Source organism: Eschrichtius robustus, chromosome 19, assembly GCF_028021215.1.
Source record: "Eschrichtius robustus isolate mEscRob2 chromosome 19, mEscRob2.pri, whole genome shotgun sequence".
Taxonomy (NCBI): Eukaryota; Metazoa; Chordata; class Mammalia; order Artiodactyla; family Eschrichtiidae; genus Eschrichtius; species Eschrichtius robustus.
In genome coordinates this window covers 51,314,787-51,341,060 of record NC_090842.1, presented here as the reverse complement: position 1 = coordinate 51,341,060, position 26,274 = coordinate 51,314,787, and the positions used below count along the sequence as shown (strand labels likewise).

Below are 26,274 nucleotides of genomic sequence, written 5' to 3'. Positions count from 1 at the left end.
TTTCCTTGTCAATTGCATCGTAATTAGATCTTTAACCATGCCATTTTGCCTTTGTCATTTATAGACAGTTATTATTTTACTCTGATGCTTCTGCAAAAATGCTCCATCTTCAAGAAGATTCATAGAAAGGACTTTTTGACAAATATCGGTTTCTGATAACTTTTAGTTCATACCATTGAACTGGGTAAGATTACAGAACTCTAATGGCAAGCCTGATGGCTTCATAAAACTGCTAACAAATGATCAAGATCAACAAGAATTACTTACATAGGACTGAATGAACTGATGAATATGATTATAATTTTTATGACTTTTTATCTGAAATGTTATACGGCTTTTTAATGTTTGTTTTCCAGATATAAGAAAGCCTTTCGTCTTAACGCTAACTATGAATCAGAGCAGTTTGGTAAATTATACCTTTGCAAGCAGAATTGAAACATTTATCTTTCTCCCTGGTCCCTCCAGAATTTGGAAACTCTTAGTAAGCATTCTTATTTTCATGACAATGTAGTTATTTATATAAGTTCACTAAGAATCTGTTCTCTTTGTAACAGGACACATTAGTTGTATCACCATGGCTTTGACTGGAATGTCATATTTGAGAATTTGCATAGAATCAGATTTGACAGACAGCTTTAAGGAGCTAAGATTGACTGTGGAGCCATAAAGGCCCTTGGAAAAACAGCCTGCTTCCTTGCTTACACAGTTCCCAACAGCCTTGCCAGGTGAGTAAGGAAGGTCACTTTCTGGCAGGCACAGGAACTTCAGGATATTTGGGGGAACTTCAAGAAGAGAGAAATTCACCCGAATCTATAGGTATTACAGGCGAGTCTGATGACAAATCCTTGACATGGCTTCTTAGCCTAAAGAGGCTATTAAAAGTTCAATCTGGGGCTTCCCTGGTGGCACAGTGGTTGAGAATCTGCCTGCCAATGCAGGGGACACGGGTTCGAGCCCTGGTCTGGGAAGATCCCACATGCCGCGGAGCGACTAGGCCCGTGAGCCACAACTACTGAGCCTGTGCGTCTGGAGCCTGTGCTCCGCAACAAGAGAGGCCGCGATAGTGAGAGGCCCGCGCATCGCGATGAAGAGTGGCCCCCGCTCGCCGCAACTAGAGAAAGCCCTGGCACAGAAACGAAGACCCAACACAGCCATAAATAAATAAATTAATTAATTAATTAAAAAAAAGAAGATAAAAAAACAAACATTGACATAGAGAAATGTTCATGAGTGGTTGCAAAAAAAAAAAAAAAAAAGTTCAATCTGGAGGTTCCTTATGAAAAGTTCCAGCAAATCAGATTTAAAACAGCCTATATGGTCAATTGCTATTCTTGCTGAACTTATGTAAACAATCAGGTCAAGTTTAATGAAACTAAACTTATTTTGAAAACAAATGAGTGTGAATTTGGCCATCTTTGGTAGAAATGAGAGTGACTTTAGAGAAAAAAAAAATATGCTTCAATAGAAACTATAACATCCAATACATATAAAGAACACATACAACACAACAGCAAAAAAAAAAAATCATCTAATTAAAAAATGGGCAGAGGTATCTGAATAGATATTTTTCCATAGCAGATGATATACAGATTACTAACAGGTGCACGGAAAGATGCTCAACATCACTAATCATCAGGGAAATGCAAATCAAAATCACAATGAGATATCACCTAACACCTATCAGAATGGCTATTATCAAAAAGACTAGAAATAACAAGTGTTTGCAAGGGTGTGGAAAAAAGGGAACCCTGTACATTGTTGGTGGGATGTAAACTGGTGCAGCCACTATGGAAAACGGTATGGAGATTAAAAATAGAACTATCATATGATCCAGAAATTCCACTTCTGGGTAAAAACACAAACTTGAAAAGATATCTGCACCACCATGTTCATTGCTGTATTATTTATGACAGCCAAGATGTGTCCAACCTAAGTGTCCATTAATGGATGAATAGATGAAGATGTGATATATATATATACACATATATACATATATATAATGCAATATTATTCAGCCATAAAAAGAAGGAAATCTTTCCATTTATGACAACATGGCTGGACTTTAACAGCATTATGCTATATGAAATAAGTCAGAGAAAAACAAATATGAATGCTCTCACTTGAATGTATCAACAGGATCCCTCCCCCCCAAAAAACCCCAAAACCAAATAAACAGAAAAACAAACAAAAAACCCAAAACCCAAACAAACCCAACTCATGGATGTAGAGAACAGATTGGTGGTTGCCAGAGGTGAGGGGTGGGCAAAATGGGTGAAGGTGGTCAAAAGGTACAACTTCCAGTTCTAAAATAAATGTCTTAAGAGATGTGATATACATCATGGTGACTATAGTCAATAATGCTGTATTGTTTGAGACTTGCTAGGAGAGTAGATCTTTAAAGTTCTCATCACAAGAAAAAAAATTTGTAACTATGTGTGGTGACAGATATTAACTAGATTTATTGTGGTGATCATTTCACAATATATACAAATATCGAATCATTGTACGCCTGAAACTAACATGTCAATTATATCTAAAAAAAAATGATGGACAAAGTTCTAAGGTAGAATTGCACTCTTCCAATAGCTCTTGGATACATATAGATAGAGATTGTTTCCCAGCTAAGATTTTTTAAATTGTGCTTTCCTTGCTGATTGTTTTACAGTCAGGCTGTAAATCCTTGACATTTAAAGACTTTGCACATTCCACTGACTCTTTATGAGTTCTTTTGGTTGGGATTTTCATAGGTAAGTGAACACCTGCTATATGGTCTTTTGGGTCCCCCGCAAAGCTCTGAACTACTGTCAGCAGCAGAGGGAAGGAATATAAGATGAGTAAACTTAGGAACAGAAGAAAGTTTGAAAACTTGAAGCCAGGTCTGGGACAAGTTTTAAGTGGTAAAGGAAGAATTGGCATCTGTCCTGAAGGTTTGACTCTGCCCCTGACTCAGAGGACAGTGACTCAGAGGATAAGATGCCAAGAGGCTGTGGGGATATGGATTTACACTGCCGGGCTAAACGTGTCTTCATAAACCATTACAGGACCAGGGAACCAAATATGTACCAAATATAGGACGATAAAATGCAAATGGTGTTACCATCTTCAAACTGCAAGCATTTGTGCAATTGGAAAAAGCACAGTTTGAAAGTGAAGGTCGGGACTTCCCTGGCGGTCCAGCGGTTAAGACTCCACACTTCCACTGCAGGGGGCTTGGGTTCGATCCCTGGTCGGGGAACTAAGATCCCACATGCCACGTGGCTCAGCCAGAAGAAGAAAAAAGAAAGTGAAGGTCAAGAGCTTTAGCAGAAACTTAAGAAACAATGGAGTTGTATGAAAAAAAAAAAAAAAAATAACATGAAACTTCCTAGGAAATTAACTGTGAGAGGGAATTGACCGCAACGAGGTAAAACTTCAGCCATGTGGTAGAAGAGCTGGATGCACAATGAGCCAAAGGTCTTAAAGAATTGGGGAAAAAATTGTGAAGGCAAATCCACATTATTTTCCCTGAGGGGGGAAAAAAAACCTTATGATAATTGGTTGAACACTCACTCTGCTGGGGAAAAACGAAACAAGAAGAAACCACAGATTCAAGAAAAGAAATGCACACCAAGGACCAAAAATGAAGTAGATTTCTGACCCTCAGCAAGGATTCTCATGCCCAGATGTTCCAAACTCAGCACTTGACAGAGGCCCAAGAAGCCCAACGGGATCCTCTGCATTAACAGAATGCTGACGCTTAATGCATAACCTTCTGCAGTTCTCACAGTTCTGTGAAGGGGAGTGCCAATACTAGCCCATTTTACGGATTCAGAACTCAATGCTTGGAGAGAGGCTAAGTAACTCTGAGACCATGTGGCTGGTGTGGGCTCACAGGACCCTCCCACTCCCTACCACCACCACCACCCCACCCTGCTTTCCTCAGTGGTTTCGGTTAGAATATCAGCCCTCTGGGGCAACCTCGACCCAGGGAGCTCTGCAAGTACAGATGGGCCAGACCAACCTCTGAGTGCTGCACTGTTGGCAAATGCTTAAGGGGTGCCTCACGCAAGCCTGTGGGCAGGTCCTGCCTCCATGCTCTGGAGAGACAGCCCGTGAATGACCACTCTGCTCGGGCTCTGGCCATGGCTGGCAAGAGGATCAGGTGCCCTGATGAACAGGCATGGCCCCATCAAGGGGGGGCAGGTAACAAACTTCTACATCAGGACCCTGACTCTGGGGAAGCAAAGGTCCCCCACATTCTCAGTAGGCTTTAAGAGATGACCCTGAGAAATCTGCCCTCCTCTCAGGTCCGCCTGTCCCAAAGTGCCCCCAAAGTGCACCTCAGTGACTCACCAACTCTGTCCTGTGACCTTTGGTCTCATCTGGATATCTGGGATGCTGTTAAATCTACCCCAGTGCAAAACTGCCGGAGGAGATGGGCGATAAGCAGCAATGCTTCAGGCTGAGCTCTTCCGTCCCAGATAAGGTCTCAGCAGGGGCCAGACAAGCTTGGTCAGAACCAGGGGGAGGCAGACCAAGGACCCTGGAGGAAATTCCTCAGTGGGGAGGGGAACGGCTCCCCCCATCCTGTGAGTTCTGAGTGCAGCGTTACTGTTTGTGCCACCTGCCTGGAGTTGTAAATAGAACCTATTAAGATAATAAAAGAGTGGGTTCCAAAGTTTATCTCCTCTGGTTCCAGTCTTTAGAGAGATTTCTCCTTCCAGGATGTAGCTGATCTGGGGGGAATCTGGTTAATTTTAAAACAAACTGGCCTGGACACAAATGAACAAAATAAAAATAGTTTGGAGAGAAACTAGCTTGCCCTACCCTCCTTTTTTTGTGTGGTGTATCCAAGCTCCATTGCTTAAAAAAAAAAAGGTGTTTAATAATTACCTTTGTTGACCTCTGTACCTTCTGGCTTCCTCCTCTCCTGGGCACGAGACATGGCCATTCCTAGGGCACTACTGTGCAGAGGAAGGTGGTCAGCTGCCCCGGGCAGGTCCCTGGGCTCCTCGAGGTCAAGGAGAAGGTAAGGCCACCAGGTGATGGGAAGGCTGGCTGATCCCCTGGCCAGGGACCCGAGAGGGACTTCATGTGGAGAAAGGGAACAGGGAATGAGCACTAACTAGTTCAGCCTTGAACTGATTTTCCTCAGCAACGTTCCTGGCATCACTCAATGAAAAAAATATCTATACCGTGGATCTATTGTGAGGTGCCTTAATTACTTGGGAAGTAATTATGAGCAAAGCCTTCCTTCCTCAGACTTGACTCCACTAAGGATATTCCAGTATGTTTTTAAATATTTCTTTTTAAAAGCCTTTGAAAAAAATGAGGTTGGGCTGTAGAATGACTTTCAGGCTTGTCACTGCTGAGGGTTAGGGCAAACAGGATAGGTGAGGGGGCACGGGGGTACCGGAGTAGTTTGGAAAAGAGCTTGGAACCCCAGTTGCCCAGGGTCTGAACGGCAGTCAAAATTTTGCTGGGACTGAGCAAATTATCCCTAAGGGGTCGACAGCTGCATTTCCCCCAAACTGTAGCTAACCATCTGCTCATAGAATCAGTTCCCACAACCCAGGCGCGACAGCTCAGCCCCCATTTGCATCTTGTCCGATGGAGCATTTGCTGAGTGAACACCTGTGTCCTCCTTGCAGCCTCCTAGAATTGGCAGCGGGTGGAAAATGGAAGAGACAAGCCTGAGAAAAAGGAGAGAGGATGAGAAGTCGATCCAGAGCATCGAACACAAGACCACAAATCTCCAAAAGGAGGTAAGGCCGTCCTTAGGGGCAGGCCCTTCCCAGGTCCAGCCACGGGGTGCACAGCCAAGTCCCCCCACCCCATCTCTGATCGAACGATTCCTTGTACTCACCTCTTTCCCTCTCGTCAGTGAACTCAGCATATTCTTGTGAGGTTAATACATGTGTGCTTCTGCGTGCTGGGTAAGCACCTGGAGGGGCTGCTGTTTGCTCAGACCCGTGGCCTTTTCCGGGATGGTCAGAGAGGACTTCTGATGTGGAGTCCCCTGTACAGCACCTTCACCAAATGTCGGTCCCTCTTACGTTCGAATGCCTCCAGTGATAGGGAAATCCTATTCCTTCTTTTTTTTAACATCTTTATTGGAGTATAATTGCTTTACGTGGTGTGTTAGTTTCTGCTTTATAACAAAGTGAATCAGCTATACATATACACATATCCCCATATCCCCTCCCTCTTGCATCTCCCTCCCACCCTCCCTATCCCACCCCTCTAGGTGGTCCCAAAGCACCGAGCTGATCTCCCTGTGCTATGCAGCTGCTTCCCACTAGCTATCCATTTTACATTTGGTCGTGTATGTAAGGACACGGGGAGGGGGAAGGGTAAGTTGGGACAAAGTGAGAGAGTGGCATGGACTTATATATACTGAATCAGACTATTTTATTCCTTTAAGATTTTTTTTTCTTGATTCACGTATGATTTACACAGAGTGAAATGCACATCTCTTCAGTGTTCAGTTTGAAGTGTTTGACAAACTGGTCGCCCCAGAAAGTTCCCTCTTGCCCCTTTCCAGGAGGGCTCCACCCCCCGAGTTCTATCTCTGCAGATTAATTTTCCCTGTTGTGGGATTTCATAGGAGTGGAATCATACAGGGTGTGTCTGAGCAGGGTCTCGTTGGTAGGAAGCGCATACTCTACAGAATGGCATGAGAGAAAGGTCACAGCCCCCGAATGTTTCTGTCCCTGGAGACATTGCTGCTCACCCCCTCACCCCCACTCCCCTGGCCAGGAGCCCCAAACCCTGACTTCACTCTTTGTCTGGGGTCGGGGGCGGGGGGGGGGGGGGGAAAGCTCTGTTCTGCTCTGCCCACCTAAGAGGCAGGTCCCAAGGGCCTTTCCTGTTGGTGATTGATTGTCAAATCAGCCTTTATTTACCATCTGGGCCCCCTTTGTCAAGGGTGGTAAGGGTTGGCGCATGGAACCTCAGCCGGGCCTATGAACCGTACTGGATGTGAACCCTGGGCAGTAACAGAATCTTTCTGTTCCTCTATTTTTTCCTCTGTAAAATGGGTATGATAATGGCGTACCCGACTCATGAGGCTCTGGTGAGGATTAATTGACTTAATCTATGCAAGCGAAGCCCCAGGAGCAGCCTCCTGGTGCTCTCCCTGCAACAGCACAGGGTGAAGGTGCCTGGGGCACTTGGGGCTGCCCTGGCCACACCCAGAGTGGGAGGGAGGGAGGGAGGGAGAGGGCTGCGTCCAGGCCTCTTGAGCCCCACCGGGTGGCAGCGCTAACTCTCCTCTCCCCTTCTCCACACCCTAGCTGGGCCTGTTCAGCGGCATCTGCATCATTGTGGGCACCATCATCGGCTCTGGGATCTTCATTTCCCCCAAGTCTGTGCTCAGCAACATGGAAGCCGTGGGACCCTGTCTCATCATATGGGCGGCTTGTGGGACTCTTGCGACACTGGGTAACAAAGATGCCCCGCCCCGGCGAGCACCTTCTGTTGAGTGTGGGGCTGCTATTGGAGCTCTGTCGGTGCCTGGCCTTGCTGCTGCCTGGATCCCTTTCAATGCTTGTGCACAGATAGGTGTAAATCGGGCTTCACAGAATGTCCAATGGCCAGAGTTCAGGATGAGAGGCACCGTGATGGGCTCCGGGAGCATGTCCTCCACAGGGGAGAGGGGTTCCCTCGACCAGGGCAATGCCTCACGAGGGGCCCGGGGCCCCCTTCCTCTCTGTATTCCAGGCGCTCTGTGCTTTGCGGAGCTTGGCACGATGATCACCAAGTCGGGGGGCGAGTACCCTTACCTGATGGAAGCCTTTGGCCCCATTCCTGCCTTTCTCTTTTCCTGGACCAGCCTGTTCGTCATAAAGCCCTCGTCCTTTGCCATCATCTGTCTCAGCTTCTCTGAGTACGTTTCTGCGCCCTTCTACTCAGGCTGCAACCCTCCTCAAGTTGTCATTAAACTCCTGGCTGCCGCTGCCATCTGTGAGTACATGTGTGAAACACTGGGCAGGGGTCAGAAGAGACCTGGCACAGATGGTGTGGCGAGACTCGGCTCCTGCACAGCCAGAAAGAGGCCGAGTGGGCCTGGAGGCGCTGGTGAGGAGCAGGGCCGGGTCTGGTCTTGGGCCCGAGCCTGATGCCCTTTGCCGTCCAATCCCTGCTCTGCGGGGCCATCTGAGCTGTCAGGGACGGCTGGCAGCAGGCTGTCCCACAGGGGCCCGGCTGCTTCTCCATTGCTCTTGGGGGGAGGCAGCCAGGCTGGATTTCAAAGGTGCATTTGATGGATGTGGCGGTGGAGAGGGGAGGCTGGAGGGGTGGGCCTGGGAGTGGAAAGGAAACTCTTTCCAGGGCCTTAAGAAAGGAGGGAGGTGTTGAGCCCACAGACACAGAATGTCGCCCACCTCTGACTTCCGCAGTGCTCATCACCACGGTGAACGCGCTGAGCGTGCGGCTGGGGAGCTACGTCCAGAACGTGTTCACAGCGGCCAAGATGGTGATCGTGGTCGTCATCATCATCAGCGGACTCGTCCTCCTGGCCCAAGGTGACCTTTGGCTGGAGGGGAGTGTGGTGCCACACAGCACAGACCATCTGGAAGTCTTGCTCCTAAGCGTATCTTTAAGGCAGGAATTCAACAGAAACAATCTTTAGTTTCCCAGTTTTTCAGAGTGTGTTTAATAACCTGAGGTCATTAGTCATCCCCTGCCTTCACAGGCAGACGATGCAAAGTTCCAGTCTGGTCAGCTGACACCCACTTCTCACTGTCTGGCTTAATTACAGGAAATACAAGGAATTTTGAAAATTCTTTTGAGGGCACAAAACTGTCTTTGGGAGCCATCGGTCTGGCGTTTTATAATGGACTCTGGGCGTATGATGGATGGTAAGATGGCACACGTCTGGCTGTGGGTTTCTTTAGGCTATTTTACCGAAACCGTGTGGAAAGCAATGACTTCTCCTTTTGGGGGTTTGGTGGGAGCCTGACATTTACCTTCGCATCTCCCTTTTGTTAAGCACCCCACCCTCACGCTTCTGTTCTCCTTGGACCCCAGAGACACTGAGGCACCTGCCCCTTTCCCATTCGCTCACGTGCCACCAGCCCTTGACACGGTGGCCCGTGAGCCCACAGTGGTGGGACCCTGTGCCAGAAGCTTCACCAGACACACACAGGCTCAGCTGGATTGGAGGCAGTGAGGGCTGCCAGGCACTGCACAAGGCAAATATTCAGTAGCACTTCTATTTCCACCGTGCAAACACTAGGTTTAGTCGATGAGATTCTGTTTATGTCCAGTGGCCATCCGGGACACTGGTCTTTCCCTCATGCAAAGCATCCGCAGGCTTCATTCCCTTTTCAGACAAAGAATCTTCCATTTTTTTTCAAAGCACTCTGGGGACTCATTACTCCCAATAACTGTTGAAAATTCACACGATTCCCATGGAGGGCAAAGACCTACCAGCTGAAAGATGTGCAGATCTTAGAAGTCCCACCACCACCAGGGCTCTCTCCGAAAGAAATTGCCCCGAAATTCCTACAAGGGGAATTTTCTCTATGATGGAGTAGCTTAAATGAGACCTACATTTATTATTTTGTGTTTCATGATCTTAGCAAAGAAAGTCAAAGTTATGTTACTCACGTTACTTTTTTTTCCCCTCTAGGAATCAACTCAACTATATCACAGAAGAACTTAGAAACCCTTTCAGGTAAGAAAGCTGAGTCAGGGCCGGAGACAGTGGACAGGTGAGGGTATTTCTCTCCCCCAACCATAAAGTGGAGCTGCTCCCCCGTCATCACCCACCACCCCCTTCCACGCAGCGGATGGTTTCCTCATTTACACTCGTGAGAGCTTGGTTTTGTTTGGGGTAGTAGAATGGTTGCTAAGAGGAAGGAAGAACTCTAGCTTATTTTGCTTTATAACCAATTCAATTTTACTGCCGTGGAGTCTGAGAGAGGGAGAGTTCTTTCTCATTTGAAAATGTCACATGTCCCCACTGGGGCTCTGCTGTCCCACAAGCCCCCTGCTTCTGGGTGGACCTCAGGAAGGGCAGCTGTGACCCCAGCCCACCCCAGGGAGCAGGTGGAGGGCTGGCCGGGGCGGGTGGAAGAAAGGACTAGACGAAGACAACAATCTTGTGAGTCTCTAACAGGATGCTCTGGTCTGACTGGGTCCCTGGGTCCCTGCCCCTCCCAGAAACCTGCCCCTGGCCATCATCATCGGGATCCCGCTGGTGACAGGGTGCTACATCCTCATGAACGTGTCCTACTTCACTGTGATGACAGCCACCGAGCTCCTGCAGTCCCAGGCTGTGGCCGTGGTGAGCGCCCAGGGTCTCTGCGGGAGGGTGCCTGGTCTGTGGGAAGGGGACAGGCAAGGGATAAGTGCTCAAGTTGAAAGGCCCTCACAGCGGGGGAGGGAAATAATCGTCTAGGAGACCAGACACGGAGAGGGTGAGCAGGTTAGGGCAGTACCAGAGACCCAGCTGAGGTTCCAGGCTGCCAGCAGGTGGCAGGTCCTGCTTTCCCAGCACACCCCGCCTGCCCGGGGAAGGCGCAGAGTGTAGCTGCAGCAGGGCTGGACTTCACCAGGGTTGGGGCTTTGACAGGCAAGTGCAGGGGAGAGAAAGCGCAAAGGAGTCATTAAAAGAGGGAGTTATAATAATGGATTGTGGAATTCAAGCTGGGGGAGGAGGGAAGAGGACAGAGGGATGGATGTGAGGGCCAGGTGGAAAGGTGGGTGGGGTCCACGTGCTGGAGGAGGCCTGCGGAGCTGGAGCGGAGCGGGACAGGAAATGAAACTAAAAACAGGCAATGAGGTGACAAGGATGGGGAGCGTGGAGAGATGCCGCTTGGTGACGGGCCACTGACCGGAGAATAGGCGGCTCAGGTGGGAGGGAGACCAGGTCATTCCGAGGGAGGGAGAGGCAGGGGCGTCAGAGGTTGCTGCAACACTGCGAATTATGCCAAGGAGCGGTGGAGAAGAGATTTCCATCACCATCCGCAGAGGAGGTCGTTTCCTCCCGACGGGCGCTCCACTTGTTCCTCCCGGAGGTGTCCGGGAGCCCAGCTCAGCGGGGCCGCTGGGAGGGCACAGCAGCTTGCGGGGCCGGTGGCTCCTGGGGGCGCGCACGGTCTCAGGACGCACCCACTTCTCTCGCAGACGTTTGGCGACCGTGTCCTCTACCCCGCCTCGTGGGTCGTTCCACTCTTCGTGGCGTTTTCAACCATCGGCGCCGCTAACGGGACGTGCTTTACGGCGGGCAGGTAGGGCCAGGCCCCCACCCCGGGGCGGAGCGCGCACAGGGCGGTGCCAGGCCTGAGCTGGGCTGATGGAGCCGAAAGCGTGCGCGGACCGGCGCGTGGCGCGGGCCCGCAGTCCCCGAGCGAGGGAGGGAGCGAGCGAGCGAGCGAGCGGGGGGTGGGGGGTGGGGGGTGGGGGTGGGGGCAGTGCCGCCCGCCCCAGCGCAAGGCGGGGCTTCGCGACCCGGGTGAGCGAGGTTGACCCGTGGAACTTTTCACCGAATGAGCTTTCTTGAACATCTTCTCAGGTTAACAGATAACACAGTCTAGATCAGGGATTGGTAAACTTAAAGGGCAGATAGTGAAGGTTTTAGGCTTGCAGCCCGTGTAAACCTGTCATGTTCTGTCTTTGCAGTAGAAAGGCCAACAGCTTGTGGCTACGGTCCACTAAAACTTTATTCGCATAAACAGGCAGTTTCCCAGCCCCTGCCGAGCCTCTGGACCCTATCCGGTGTAGAGACGGTTGCTTTGGAATCCCCTTTACGATGGAGCATAGTTTCACATCACCTCCACTCACGGGCTTGTTGGGGGTGGTTTTTACAAACACTGCGACAGGGGACATTCGTGAACACGTCTTTTCCCAGCTGTCCAGCGTTCTGAGTGGATAGAGTTCTGAGAGTGAAATTGCCAAACGTTAAGCACGTATACGCTTAAAAGAAAAGAGAAATACATGCCACAAAATCATTCCTTAGTGCTAGCCCTTTCAGTTCTTCAAAAGTGTTTTGGCTATTCTAGATTCTTTGCACTTCTATCTGAATTTTAGAATCAGCTTATCGATTTCTACAAAAAAGCCTTCAGGGATTTTGAGTAGAACTTCACCTAACGTATAGATCAATTCGGAGAGGACCGCCATTTCAAAGTATTGATTCTTCCAATCTACGGGCATGGACTCTCTCCCCGTTTATTTAGGTCTCCTTTAATTTTTTTCAAAAAAAATTGTTTTGAGTAGCAGCTTTCGGTATACAGTACACAAATTCTTGCACATATTTTGTCGGATTTACTCTGAAATATTTCATATTTCTTCATGCTATTGTAAATGGTATTTTCAAAAATGTAAACATTTTCAGTTTCTGATGGTTTGTTGCAGGTATATAGAAACACATTTTAAACAGCTCTACTGAGGAATAAATACCATAAAACTCACTTTGTAATTCGACAATTCAGTGATTTTAGTAAATTTACGAAGCTGTGCAAACATCATCACAATCCAATTCTAGAACATTTTCATCACTCCAGAAAGTTCCCTCATGCCTAGTATAGTTAATCCCCTTCCCACCTCCAGCCCTAGGCAACTACTGATCTGCTTCTGTTTCTATGACTTTGCTTTTTCTAGACATTTCATGTAAATGGAATGATACAGTATGACATTTGCATCTGGCTTCTTTCACTTAACATATTATTTTTGAGGTTCCTCTATGTCCTAGCAGGTATCAGTTCATTCATTTTAATTGCTGAATAGTACTCTATTTTATAGATGTATATTTCATTTACCCATTCACCAGCTGATGGACATTCGGATTGTTTCCAGTTTGGGCTATTGTGGGTAATGCTGCTGTGAGCGTTCATGTACATATATGTCTTTTTTTTTTTTTTTTTAATGTTTAAGTGTGCTTTTATGGACATATACTCTTTTCACACAAATTCGATCATGCATTGCATTTTCGTCTGCGATTTGCATCTTCCTTGAATTAGCGATATATCATGAACATCCTTCCAGGTCCTCACATGTAGATCTTTTGCCTAGCAGATTCAAAAAAAATTGTTTAACATCAGTAATATCCAGGGAGACTGAGGAAAAAGATGCTCTCATCCACTGTTTATAGGGGATAAAAGCTTACATTTTGAAGGGAGAGAATGATGTACTCTCTGTTCTGAGGGAAAAAGGAAGGTCCATTACAGGGCATCTTCTCTAGTAGCAGCGGATTCTATCACTAACACCAAGTCCTCTCTCGTGAAAGAGTTGAATTCCGGTGAGTCCCTGGTTCCCTCTCATTTGTCTGCTCGTTGCAGAAGGACCCATAACTTATCTTAGAGATCTCTGAAAAGGCTTTTCTAGCACAAATCCATGCCCGAAAACCCGGGTGCCTTCACAGTGGAGCTACCCCAAGTGCCATGCGTGGCGACATATAAGTATCTTCTGCTTGGGGATATTTTCTCAGTAACAGAACACTTTTAATGCTATAGAAACAAAGTTGCCTTGAGTGCAGACCTGGAGGACGCTCTTTCTTTGCAAGTTCTATGGCCTATCTGCGGAAGGAAATTAGCCTGGATGAAGCTGCAGGGTGTCTCTGGGAACTCTGAGGGATGGCATTCCTACTCGTATCTCATTTGGCTCTGCTGCTAGTGACGGAGTGTCTCCTGCAGAGGCGGGGAGTGGCTGTGGCTCACCGCAGGGACAAGGGCACTGGCAGCAGAAGTTCTGGGAAGTGCTCCGTGGCGTGAGCCCTCCCGGAGTCCGCCATTAGCCCCACCAAAGAGCTGTCCATATATGTCTTTGTGTGGACATAAATGTTTTCATTTCTCTGGGGTAGATGCCTAGGAATAGAATTGCTGCGTCATATAGTGACTTTGTGATTAACTTTTTTTTTTTAATTTATTTTTAACATCTTTATTGGAGTATAATTGCTTTACAATGGTGTGTTAGTTTCTGCTTTACAACAAAGTGAACCAGTTATACATATACATATGTCCCCATATCTCCTCCCTCTTGCGTCTCCCTCCCTGCCACCCTCCCTATCCCACCCCTCCAGGTGCTCACAAACCACTGAGCTGATCTCCCTATGCTATGCGGCTGCTTCCCACTAGCTATCTATTTTACGTTTGGTAGTGTATATATATGTCCATGCCACTCTCTCACTTTGTCCCAGCTTACCCTTCCCCCTCCCCATATCCTCAAGTCCATTCTCTAGTAGGCCAGTGTCTTTATTCCCATCTTACCCCTAGGTCCTTCATGACCTTTTTTTTTTTTTTCTTAGATTCCATATGTATGTGTTAGCATACGGTATCTGTTTTTCTCTTTCTGACTTACTTCACTCTGTATGACAGACTCTAGGTCCATCCACCTCACTACAAATATCTCAATTTCATTTCTTTTTATGGCTGAGTAATATTCCATTGTATATATGTGCCACATCTTCTTTCTTTTTTTAATTTATTTATTATTTATTTTTGTCTGTGTTGGGTCTTCGTTTCTGTGCAAGGGCTTTCCCCAGTTGCGGCAAGCAGGGGCCACTCTTCATCGCGACGCGCGGGCCTCTCACTATCGCGGCCTCCCTTGTTGCGGAGCACAGGCTCCAGACGCGCAGGCTCAGTAGTTGTGGCTCACGGGCCTAGTCGCTCTGCGGCATGTGGGATCTTCCCAGACCAGAGCTCGAACCCGTGTCCCCCGCATTGACAGGCAGATTCTCAACCACTGCGCCACCAGGGAAGCCTGCCACATCTTCTTTATCCATTCATCCGATGATGGACACTTAGGTTGCTTCCATGTCCTGGCTATTGTAAATAGCGCTGCAATGAACATTTTGGTACATGACTCTTTTTGAATTATGGTTTTCTCAGGGTATATGCCCAGTAGTGGGATTGCTGGGTCGTATGGTAGTTCTATTTTCAGTTTTTTAAGGAACCTCCATACTGTTCTCCATAGTGGCTGTATCAATTTACATTCCCACCAACAGTGCAAGAGTGTTCCCTTTTCTCCACACCCCCTCCAGCATTTATTGTTTCTAGATTTTTTGATGATGGCCATTCTGACCGGTTGTGATTAACTTTTAAAGAAACTGCTTAACTGTTTTCTAAGTGGTTGCTCCATTTTAATTTCTGTAAACAATGCGTGAGAGTTCCAGTTTCTCCACATTCTCACCAACACTTGTATTTGTCTTTTGCTTAAAGTCATTCCACTGGGTGTTAGTATGTCACTGTGGTTTTTTTTTTTTTTTTTAATTAATTTATTTTTGGCTGTGTTGGGTCTTTGTTGCTGCGCGCGGGCTTTTCTCTAGTTGCGGTGAGTGGGGGGCTACTCTTCGTTGCAGTGCGCGGGCTTCTCATTGCGGTGGCTTCTCTTGTTGCGGAGCATGGGCTCTAGAGTGCAGGCTCAGTAGTTGTGGCTCGTGGGCTTAGTTGCTCCGTGGCATGTGGGATCTTCCTGGACCAGGGCTTGAACCCATGTCCCCTGCATTGGCAGGCAGATTCTTAACCACTGCGCCACCAGGGAACCCCTGTCATTGTGGTTTTAATTTGCACTTCCCTAATGACTAATGATACTGAGCATCTTTTTGTGTGCTTATTAGCTATTCATATATCTTCTGGTGAAATAGCTATTCAAATCTTTTGTCCATTTTAAAAATTGGGCTTCCTTTTATCTTCTTATTGAGTTGTACATGTTCATCATATATTCTAGATACAAGTCCTTTATCAGGTATCTGATTTGCACGTATTTTCTCCCAGTCTGTGCCTTGTATTCTCATTTTCTTAGTGGTATTTTTGAACACCAAAGCTTTTAACTTTGACAAAGAGCAGTTTATCAGGTTTTTGGGTTTTTTTTCATGTGTCATGCTTTCGTTGTCATATCTAAGAACCTTTGTCCAACACAAGGTTACAAAGATTTTCTTTTCTGTTTTATCTTAGATGTTTATTAGGTTTAGCTCTTACATTTAGCTATATGATCCATTTTGAGTTAATTTTGTATAGTTATGTACCTGTGCAGCTTGGGGGTTGGCCAGGGACTTGTGCTATATTGAATTATGTTGGATATCATTTTTATGAGGTCAAATCTAAGATTTTTGCTTACTGGTTTTTGAGTTTTCTATCTCACATAGACAGACCTTCCTCTCTCCTTTCAAGAATGCCCACCTATGTTTTCTTCTAGCATTTTACCTTAGCTCTTTGATCAATCTGGAAAGCATCTTGACGTGAGGCATAAAACTCACTTTTTTCCCCAAACATTTACCTATTGTCCACCCTTTCTCCTACTGGTTTGAAATCCAGCATTATCATTCCAATGTACTTGATTCACTTTGTTTCACTGTTAGTTTCCTGTGCTATTATCATACTTATTACATGTTTCACAGCTTCAGTAATGTAAAATCTGGTAGGACTGGTGCTCCCACATCAGACTTCTCCTTGCCTGTTTAGCATTCCAGATGCACTTACAGTAATTTTGTCCAGTTCCAAAAGTTGTGCTTGCATCTTCAGTGCATGGAATTTATATATTGATTTGTGGAGAACTGATGGAATTTAAAGAGTGAATTCACAGCATCATCTTGAGTCTAAGTCTCCCCTCCATCTAGCAATCCCTTTCCTCCCAGTTTCACTGAATTGTTCTGGGGATTAATACTATGTTTATATCTTTTCAAAGTTCAAAAAGTAGTTTTTAATAATGAGTCTTTTTGGCCTGTGTATTCCTGACTTCTAATGTTATTGTATTGTACTCAGAGAGTGTGATCTTTACAATATTACTTCTTCAGAAGTTTTAAGACTTCCCTTGTGGCTTACCACCATTTTTATTAGTGTTCCCATGGTCTTGAAAATAATATGTATTCTGCTAACTTCTAGGTTTTTATGTTATCGTTAAGCTTGTACCTTGACTGTTCAAATCTTATGCTCTCACAGTGGATTTGTCAAGCTTTGCCTCCTATGTTTCATGGGCTCCTGTTTTTTTAAAATTTATTGAGGTATAGTTGATTTACAATATTATATGTCCCACGGGTAAAAGTCCCAGGTGTACAACATAGTAATTCACAATATTTAAAGATTATACTCCATTTATAGTTATTATAAAATATTGGCTATATTCCCTGTGCTGTACAGTAAGTATATCCTTGTAGCTTATTTTATACATCGTAGTCTGTACCTCTTAAACCCCTCCCCACTTTCCTCTCCCCACTGGTAACCACTAATTTGTTCTCTATATTTGTGAGTCTGTTTCTTTATTGTTAAATTCACTAGTTTGTTTTATTTTTTAGATTCCACATATAAGTGACAATGTACAGTATTTGTCTTTCTCTGTATGACTTATTTCACTAAGCATAATACCTACCCTCCAGCTATATCCACATTGTTGCAAATAGAAAATTTTCATTCTTTTTTATGGCTGAGTAGTATTCCATTGTGTATATATGTGTGTGTGAGTGTGTGTGTGTGTGTGTGTGTGTGTGTGTGTGTGTGTGTGTGTGTATATCATACCTTCTTTATCTGTTCATCTGTTTATGGACACTTAGGTAGCTTCCATAGCTTGGCTATTGTAAATAATGCTGCTATGAACATTGGAGTGCATGTATCTTTTTGAATTAAGTGCTTTTGTTTTCTTCAGATATATACCCAGGAGTGGAATTGCTGGGTCATATGATAATTCTATTTTTAGCTTTTAAAAAATAATTAATTAATTAATTTGGTTGCGCCGGGTCTTAGTTGCAGCACGTGGGCTCCTTAGTTGCGGCCAGTGGGCTCCTTAGTTGCAGCTCATGGGCTCCTTAGTTACGACTTGCTGGCTCCTTAGTTGTGGCATGTGAACTCTTAGTTGTAGCATGCATGTGGGATCTAGTTCCCTGACCAGGGATCAAACCCAGGCCCCCTCCTGGGAGCACAGAGTCTTAACCACTGCACCACCAGGGAAGTCCCTCTATTTTTAGTTTTTTGAGGAACCTTCATACTGTTTTCCACAGTGGCTGCACCAGCTTACATTCCCATCAACAATGTACAAGGGCTCCCTTTTCTCCACATCCTTGCCAACATTTGTTGTGGTCTTTTTGATGATAGCCATTCTGACAGGTGTGAGGTGATAGATATCTCATTGTGGTTTTGATTTGCATTTCTCTGATGATTAGTGATGTTGAACATCTTTTCATGTCTGTTGGCCATCTGTATGTCTTCTTTATAAAAATATCTATTCAGTTCTTCTGACCATTTTTTAATCGGATTGTTTGTTTTTATGATGTTGAGTTGTATGAGCTATTTATATATTTTGGCTATTAACCCCTTATTGATCGTATCATTTGCAAATATATTCTCCCATTCGGTGGGTTGTCTTTTTGTTTTGTCAGTGGTTTCATTGCTGTGCAAAAGCTTTTAAATTTAGTTCCCATTTGTTTATTTTTGCTTTTGTTTCCTCTTCCTTAGGGGACAGATCCAAAAAGATATTGCTACAATTTATGTCAAAGAGTGTTCTGCCTATGTTTTCTTCTAGGAGTTTTGTGGTTTCTGGTCTTACATTTAGGTATTTAACCCATTTTGAGTCTATTTTTGTATATGGTATGAGAAAATGTTCCAATTTCATTCTTTTACATGTAGCTGTCCAGTTTTCCCAGCACCACTTATTGAAGAGACTATCTTTTCTCCATTGTATATTCTTGCCTCCTATGTTGTAGATTAATTAACCATAAGCATGTGGATTTATTTCTGGGCTCTCTATTCTGTTCCATTGATCTGTTTTTTTGCCAGTTCCATACTGTTTTGATAACTGTAGCTTTGTAGTATAGTCTAAAGCCAGGGAGTGTGGCATCTCCAGCTCTGTTCTTCTTTCTCAAGATCGTTTTGGCTATTTGGGGTCTTTTGTGTTTCCATACAAATTTAAAAATTATTTGTTCTAGTTCTGTGAAAAATGCCATTGGTATTTTGATAGGGATTGCGTTGAATCTGTAGATTGCCTTGGGTAGTATGGTCATTTTAACAATATTAATTATTCCAATCCATGAACATGGTGTATCTTTCCATCTGTTAGTGTTGTATTCAATGTCTTTCATCTATGTCTTATAGTTTTCTGAGTATAGGTCTTTCATCTCCTTAGGTAAGTTTATTTCTAGGTGTGTTATTCTTTTTTTTTAAATGCAATTGTAAATGCTGTTGTTTCCTTAATTTCTCTTTCTGATAGTTTGTTGTTGGTGTATAGAAATGCAACAGATTTCTGTATATTGACTTTGTATCTTGTAACTTTACCAAATTCACTGATGAACTCTAGTAGTTTTAATTTTTATTTTGTAGTGTTTAGGATTTTCTATGTATAGTATCATGTTGTCTGCAGACAGTCACTGTTTTACTTCTTCCTTTCCAATTTGGATTCCCTTTCTTTCATTCTCTTTCTTTCTTTCTGTCTGACTGCTGTCGCTCAGACTTCCAATACTATGTTGAATAAAAGTGGCAAGAGTGGGCATCCTTGTCTTGTTCCTGATCTTAGAGGAAATGTTTTCAGCTTTTCACCATTGAGTATGATGTTAGCTGTGGGCTTATCATATATGGCCTTTATTATGTTGAGGTGTGTTTTCTCTCTACTCACTTTCTGGAGAGTTTTTGTCATAAGTGGTTGTTGAATTTTGTCAAAAGCTTTTTCTGCATCTACTGAGATAATAATATGGTTTTTATTCTTCAATTTGTTAATGTGATGTATCACACTGATTGTTTTACAGATACTGAACCATCCTTGCATCCCTGGGATAAATCCCACTTGATCATGGCATATGATCTTTCTAAAGTGTTGCTGAATTCAGTTTGCTTATATTTTGAGGATTTTTGCATCTATGTTCATCAGTGATATTGGCCTGTAATTTTCTTTTTTTTGTGATATCTTTGTCTGGTTTTGGTATCAGGGTGATGCTAGCCTCATAGAATGAGTTCAGAAGCATTCCTCTGTATTTTTTGGAATTGTTTGAGAATGATAGGTGTTAGCTCTTCTCTAAATGTTTGGTAGAATTCACTTGTGAAGGCACCTGGTCCTGGACTTTCCTAAATTACTGATTCAATTTCATTACTGGTAACTGGTCTGTTCATATTTTCTGTTTCTTCCTGATTCAGTCTTGGGAGATTGTACAGTTCTAGGAATTTGTCAGTTTGTACTTGGTTGTCCATTTTATTGGCATATACTTGTTCATAGTAATCTCTTATGATCCTTTGTATTTCTGTGGTGTCGCTTATAACTTTTCCTTTTTCAGTTATGATGATATTGATTTGGGCCCTCTTTTTTTCTTGATGAATCTGGCTAAAGGTTTATTGAGTTTATCTTTTTAAAGAAACGGCTCTTAGTTTCACTGATCTTTTCCTTTTTTAAACTTAATTAATTAATTTATTTTTGGCTGCACTGGGTCTTCGTTGCTGTGCATGGGCTTTCTCTAGTTGCGGCAAGTGGGGGCTACTCTTCGTTGAGGTGCACATGCTTCTCATTGCAGTGGCTCCTCTTGTTGCAGAGCATGGGCTCTAGGCGTGCGGGCTTCAGTAGCTGTGGCACGCGGGCTCAGTAGTTGTGGCTTGCGGGCTCTAGAGCGCAGGCTAAGTAGTTGTGGCGCACAGGCTTAGTTGCTTCGCAGCATGTGGGATCTTCCTGGACCAGGGCTTGAACCTGTGTCCCCTGCATTGGCAGGCAGATTCTTAACCACTGCGCCACCAGGGAAGTCCCTCATTGATCTTTTCTATTTTTCTTTTTTAATCTCCATTTCATTTATTTCTGCTCTGATATTTATGATTTCTTTCCTTCTACTAACTTTGGGTTTTGTTTGTTCTTTTTCTAGTCCTTTTAGGTGTAAAATTAAGTTGTCTGAGAGTCTTCTCATTTCCTGAGGTAGGCAGTATAAACTTGCCTCTTAGAACTGCTTTTGCTGCATCCCATAGATTTTGGATCATTGTGTTTTCATTTTCATTTGTCTCAAGGTATTTTTCGATTTCCTCTTTGATTTCTTTAGTGATCCATTGGTTGTTTAGTAGCATATTGTTTAGCCTCCACGTATTTGTGTTTTTTGCAGTTTTTCTCTTGTAGTTGATTCATCTCATAGCATTATGGTCAGAAAAGATGCTCACTATGATTTCAATTTTCTTAAATTTACCAAGGCTTGTTTTGTGGCCTAGCATGTGATCGCTCCTGGAGAACACTGCATATGCACTTGAAAAGAATGTGTATTGTGCTGTTTGGGGATGGAATGTTCTATATATATTGTCCATCTGGTCTAATGTGTCATTTAAGGCCAGTGTTTCCTTATTGATTTTCTGTCTGGATGATCCATCCATTGATGTAAGTGGGGTGTTTAAGTCCCCTACTATTATTGTGTTACTGTCATTTTCTCCTTTTATGTATGTTAATATTTGATTTATATATCTAGGTGCTCCTATGTTGAGTGCACATTTTTTTACACTTGTTATATCTTCTTGGATTGATCCCTTGTTTGTTATGTAATGTCCTTGTCTCTTGTAATAGTCTTTATTTTAAAGTCTATTTTGTCTGATATAAGTATTGCTACGCAGCTTTTGTTTTGATTTCCATTTGCGTGGAATACCTTCTTCCATCCACTCACTTTCAATCTGTATCTTTAGGTCTGAAGAAGTGAGTCTCTTGTAGGCAGCATATATATGGGTCTTGTTTTTGTATCCATTCAGCCATTCTATGTCTTTTGATTTGAGCATTTAGTCCATTTACATTTAAAGCAATTATTGATATGTATGTTCTTATTGCCATTTTGTTATTCGTTTTGGGGTTGTTTTTGTAGGCCTTTATGTTCCTTCTTTTGTTCTCATCTCTTGTGATTAGATGACTATCTTTTTTTTTTTTTAATTTAGATGACTATCTTTAGTGTTATGTTTTAATTCCTTTTTCTTTTTTATGTGTGTATCTAGTATAGATTTTTGGTTTGTATTTATGTGAAGTTTATATATAGCAAACTGTATATATATATATATGGTTGTTTTAAGTTGCTGTTCTCTTAATTTCAAATGCATTTAACAACCCTGCATTTGTACATTCCTCCCCTTACGATTACTGTTTTTGACAACATGTTTTACATCTAATTGTTTTGTGTATTCTTTAACTGCTTATTGTGGATATAGATGGTTTTACTACTTTTGTCTTTTAACCTTCCTACTAGCTTTGTACGTGGTTGATTTTCTACCTTTACTGTATATTTGCAAGGGCTTCTGTTTTTTATATCTTCTGACTGTTCTCTTTTTCAGTGGGAATGCTCCCTCTTTTGCCTTAAATTCTGATACTGATATTGCTGAATCAGCTGTCTTTCAGGCTGCTACTTTCGGTAACATGTCCCATCCCTTTTATTGTCTACTTCTCAGTGTCATGGGCTGTGGCTTGTGTCTCTTTCAACAAACCCAACCCGAGAGTCTCCAGCTGGGCAAGTGGAATCTGATCACACTGGATGTGATTACTGCTAGATTAATTTCTAACGTATTCCTTTGTGTTTTCTTGGCTTAAAAAAATCTTACCCTGATTTATTAACCATCAAATGTCCTTTATTCCTTTTTTTTCTTCTGCTGATGTGGATGGAAGTTATATTTCTATTCTTTTAGCAATTACCTTTAAAATTTAACATGAATACCTAGTAGAGCCTATCAGTATCTCAGTTCTCTTCCCTCTCTTGCAAGGGCTCTCCCTTTCATATCATCTAGTGTATCAGCTACACCTTGTTTATAATCCCAACCAACCCTCCAAAAAAAATCCATCATGACAGAAATAAAAAATCCAATACTTACATACATACCAAATGTGCTTTACTGCTATTTCCTTAATGTTGCTTCTTCAATCAATTCCTTCTCAGTTCAGTGTCCTCTTTTGTTGTAGACTTTTTAATAGTTTCCAACAAGGACTGAAGAACTGTAAATGTCTCACAGTTATTATCTACAAATGTATTTTGCCAGTAGTCTTGAATGATAGTTTAGCTGTGCAGTATTCTAATCTGAAAGTCAAATCAGTTTTCCCTCATCACTTTGAAAGTGCTGTTTCTCATGCGATGGCTGTTGTTCTGATTGTCCTAATTTTGTAGCTATCTTTTAAATTCAGTAGCTTAAATTTTTTTCCCTTCCACTCTAATGTTTATATCTGGGCATGTTTTTATCTAGAACAGGATTCAGTTTGAAGGCTCAGTGTTTTTTGATTGTGCAAAGTCTCTCTGCTCTTCTTTGAATTTCTTACCCCATTCAATATACTTGAGCTTCTTCCTAGGTTTCTTCTCCTAATTTCATGTCTACATTTTCCGCTTCTCTATGCTTCATATTCAGTCTAGCTTTTACTTTTTTCACTTGTATTTGTCTGTTGTTGATCAAATTTTTAATTAAAGTAACTTTTTGTTTCCTTAGGAATTCTGTTTAGCCCTCCTTTCCTTTTTCTTTACCATTTTAAAGATAGCCTTTCAGATTCCTAAATCATCAGAAGTTCTTGGGGGGTAGACGGGGTGGCTCAGCCATTTGTTTGCATCTGCTGTGACTCACCCTTGATTTTCTGATTTTTTTTAAAATGCAGAGTTTGGATTTAGGAAGTTCAAGGCATGTCTGTGTTGGCTTCTGTCAGGTGCACGAAGCACTGAGGTCCATAGGCCCTGGACTAGTTTTTACATTTGTTTCTTGCATAAATTTCAGGACTCAGATCAGGTATCTCCTCCTTGAAAGGGGCTCCCCAACCTCCCACTCCACCCCACCCCCCACAGGTGACCCCACTGCACCAGGATGCATTCCTCATTTAACCACCTCACTTACTTCTGCAAAACGCAGTCATCTCAAGAGGCTAGACTCCTACCTGAAGACACCAGGGTCATAACTCAGTCCCTTTCTCTGTGGCCTGGGTAGTGATGCTCAGGACACACTTACATGGTGATCATACAGCAGCCTTCACCCTCATCAACTGACTTCCTTATTACTGCCCTTTCAGACTTGTTTACGTTGCAGGCCGGGAAGGCCACATGCTTAAAGTGCTCTCTTATGTTAGCGTCAAGCGCCTCACTCCAGCCCCTGCCATCATCTTTTATGTAAGTATGAATTCTGCCATAAAAACACCCCCTTAGGGCAGAGGGTCCCTCAGTTTGGATGATGAAGTAAGCTTGATCACTAAGCTCAGTGATTTTCAAATGACCCAGGTTCCCCCAGCCCTCAGTTATATAAATAGGTATATAAAAAAGTTCAAAACAATTCAAATAATTTACCCAACTTCTGCTCCTTGTTCTGAATTTATCCACGAAAGACACTGTTTGAATCTTCCGAGCTTGTACCCTCTACACTTCTTACATGCACATTTGTTATGTTCTGAGTCCCTGGTAACGAACTGTACAAAAACACACTAGCTTATGAGGAAGGAGAGTAAGGCATTTTACAAGGTGGCTAATGACAACAGCTTCTCATTACGGTCCAATAATTCAGAAGTCATGAGACCCTTGTGATTTATAGGCGTTTGACATCTTCTGATTGGAATTTCTCAGTGAGGGACAGTCCTTGGCTGTATGCAACTGTTTTGGGCACCTCTGGACCATCCACACCCCAGCCTCAGGGCCAGATTCTTCCTCCCACCCCCAGAGGAGAGCCCCTATTCTCTGTCAACCTACTCCCTTTGAAGATGAGAAAAAGGACCCAGAATTACAAGGCCCTTGGAATTACAAGTCCAAGACTGTGCGGCTAACGCAGTGAAGACCAGACCTAGACAGCCTGGGTTTTATGATGCAGGGCCCTTTCCCCCAGTGAAAACTCTCTGGAAGGAAAATTCATAATTAGGAAGCTGGTGCAATATACATACACATTTTGTTTCTCCCCCGCTTAGACGAGCTACACATTTGCCAAGTCCTTTCCATCACACCTCGAAGAGCTGTCATAGCACCAGTCTGGTTTAACCCCAAATATAATGGGATACATAGGAGTTTGCTTTCACATTAAAGTGTTTATCCACAGAAAAAAACGGCTTCTTCCATCTTTTGTGAAGTGATAAGGTTAATGTTTTCATGTACTAATGACCTAAGAATGCCTTCTTCTTTCTTCCAGGGTATCATAGCGACCATTTATATCATCCCTGGTGACATAAACTCATTAGTCAATTACTTCAGTTTTGCTGCATGGCTGTTTTATGGCTTGACCATCTTTGGACTAGTTGTGATGAGGTTTACGAGGAAAGAACTGAAAAGGCCTATCAAGGTAGGTTTAGTTCCCCAAATGTCACAAGTGGCTTTGATTTCCTGAAATGAACTAGGTAGAGGTGACTATTTTAACTTCTAGGAGCATGCTTTCAATTTTCAACCTGACTCTTCTCTTGAACATCATACTTTAGAGTGGAGTTTGCTCTTACTCATTTCATATTATAGATTATGATCCAGTCAGCCATTTCATAATTAATTTATTAAAGTTAGCAACAATACCTGTGACCTGCCTCTCTAACCAAAGTGAGATGTCCAGTTCTGATAGTTCCAGGACCTCTCATGAATACACTTTCTGGCGACCGATGGGGACTTCTGATTCTGGCCCAGACCCATTCCTATGCATGCAACCACTAACGGTCCGTGTTTGCAGTCTGTTTTGGGCTCCTTCCCACCTCCCTCCACGGCTGGTGTGGGTCCATATACCAACGAGGAAGAAGAATGTATTTTTTTTTTTTTTTTTTTTTAGTATTAGTTGTTTTCTTTTTTGTTTTTTTTTTTATACTGCAGGTTCTTATTAGGCATCAATTTTATACACATCACTGTATACATGTCAATCCCAATCGCCCAATTCAGCACACCACCATCCCCACACCACCGCAGTTTTCCCCCCTTGGTGTCCATATGTCCATTCTCTACATCTGTGTCTCAACTTCTGCCCTGCAAACCGGCTCATCTGTACCATTTTTCTAGGTTCCACATACATGCATTAATATACGATATTTGTTTTTCTCTGTCTGACTTACTTCACTCTGTATGACAGTCTCTAGATCCATCCACTTCTCAACAAATGACTCAATTTCGTTCCTTTTTATGGCTGAGTAATATTCCATTGTATATTATGTACCACAGCTTCTTTATCCATTCGTCTGTTGATGGGCATTTAGGTTGCTTCCATGACCTGGCTATTGTAAATAGTGCTGCAATGAACATTCGGGTGCATGTGTCTTTTTGAATTACGGTTTTCTCTGGGTATATGCCCAGTAGTGGGATTGCTGGGTCATATGGTAATTCTATTTTTAGCTTTTTAAGGAACCTCCATATTGTTCTCCATAGTGGCTGTATCAATTTACATTCCCACCAACAGTGCAAGAGGGTTCCCTTTTCTCCACACCCTCTCCAGCATTTGTTGTTTGTAGATTTTCTGATGATGC

The 26,274-nt window shown here is 43.5% G+C and overlaps 1 protein-coding gene across 3 annotated transcripts in view; it reads left to right on the top strand.

Annotated features, from left to right (window-relative positions):
- The first annotated feature begins 4,942 nt into the window (after window positions 1-4,942).
- SLC7A9 (solute carrier family 7 member 9) overlaps window positions 4,943-26,274 on the top strand; it is a 36,449-nt gene continuing 15,117 nt past the window's right edge. For all 3 annotated transcript variants that reach the window (XR_011071433.1, XR_011071434.1, XM_068528347.1), the window contains exons 1-11: window positions 4,943-5,008; window positions 5,631-5,744; window positions 7,275-7,422; window positions 7,702-7,944; window positions 8,379-8,504; window positions 8,741-8,840; window positions 9,614-9,658; window positions 10,147-10,270; window positions 11,113-11,216; window positions 23,875-23,971; window positions 24,972-25,121. Coding sequence is in view for 1 of the 3 variants with exons in the window: in XM_068528347.1 (XP_068384448.1) it covers window positions 5,658-5,744; window positions 7,275-7,422; window positions 7,702-7,944; window positions 8,379-8,504; window positions 8,741-8,840; window positions 9,614-9,658; window positions 10,147-10,270; window positions 11,113-11,216; window positions 23,875-23,971; window positions 24,972-25,121 (1,224 nt within the window). In the remaining 2 variants the exon portion in view is untranslated. The remainder of the gene's footprint in view (window positions 5,009-5,630; window positions 5,745-7,274; window positions 7,423-7,701; window positions 7,945-8,378; window positions 8,505-8,740; window positions 8,841-9,613; window positions 9,659-10,146; window positions 10,271-11,112; window positions 11,217-23,874; window positions 23,972-24,971; window positions 25,122-26,274) is intronic.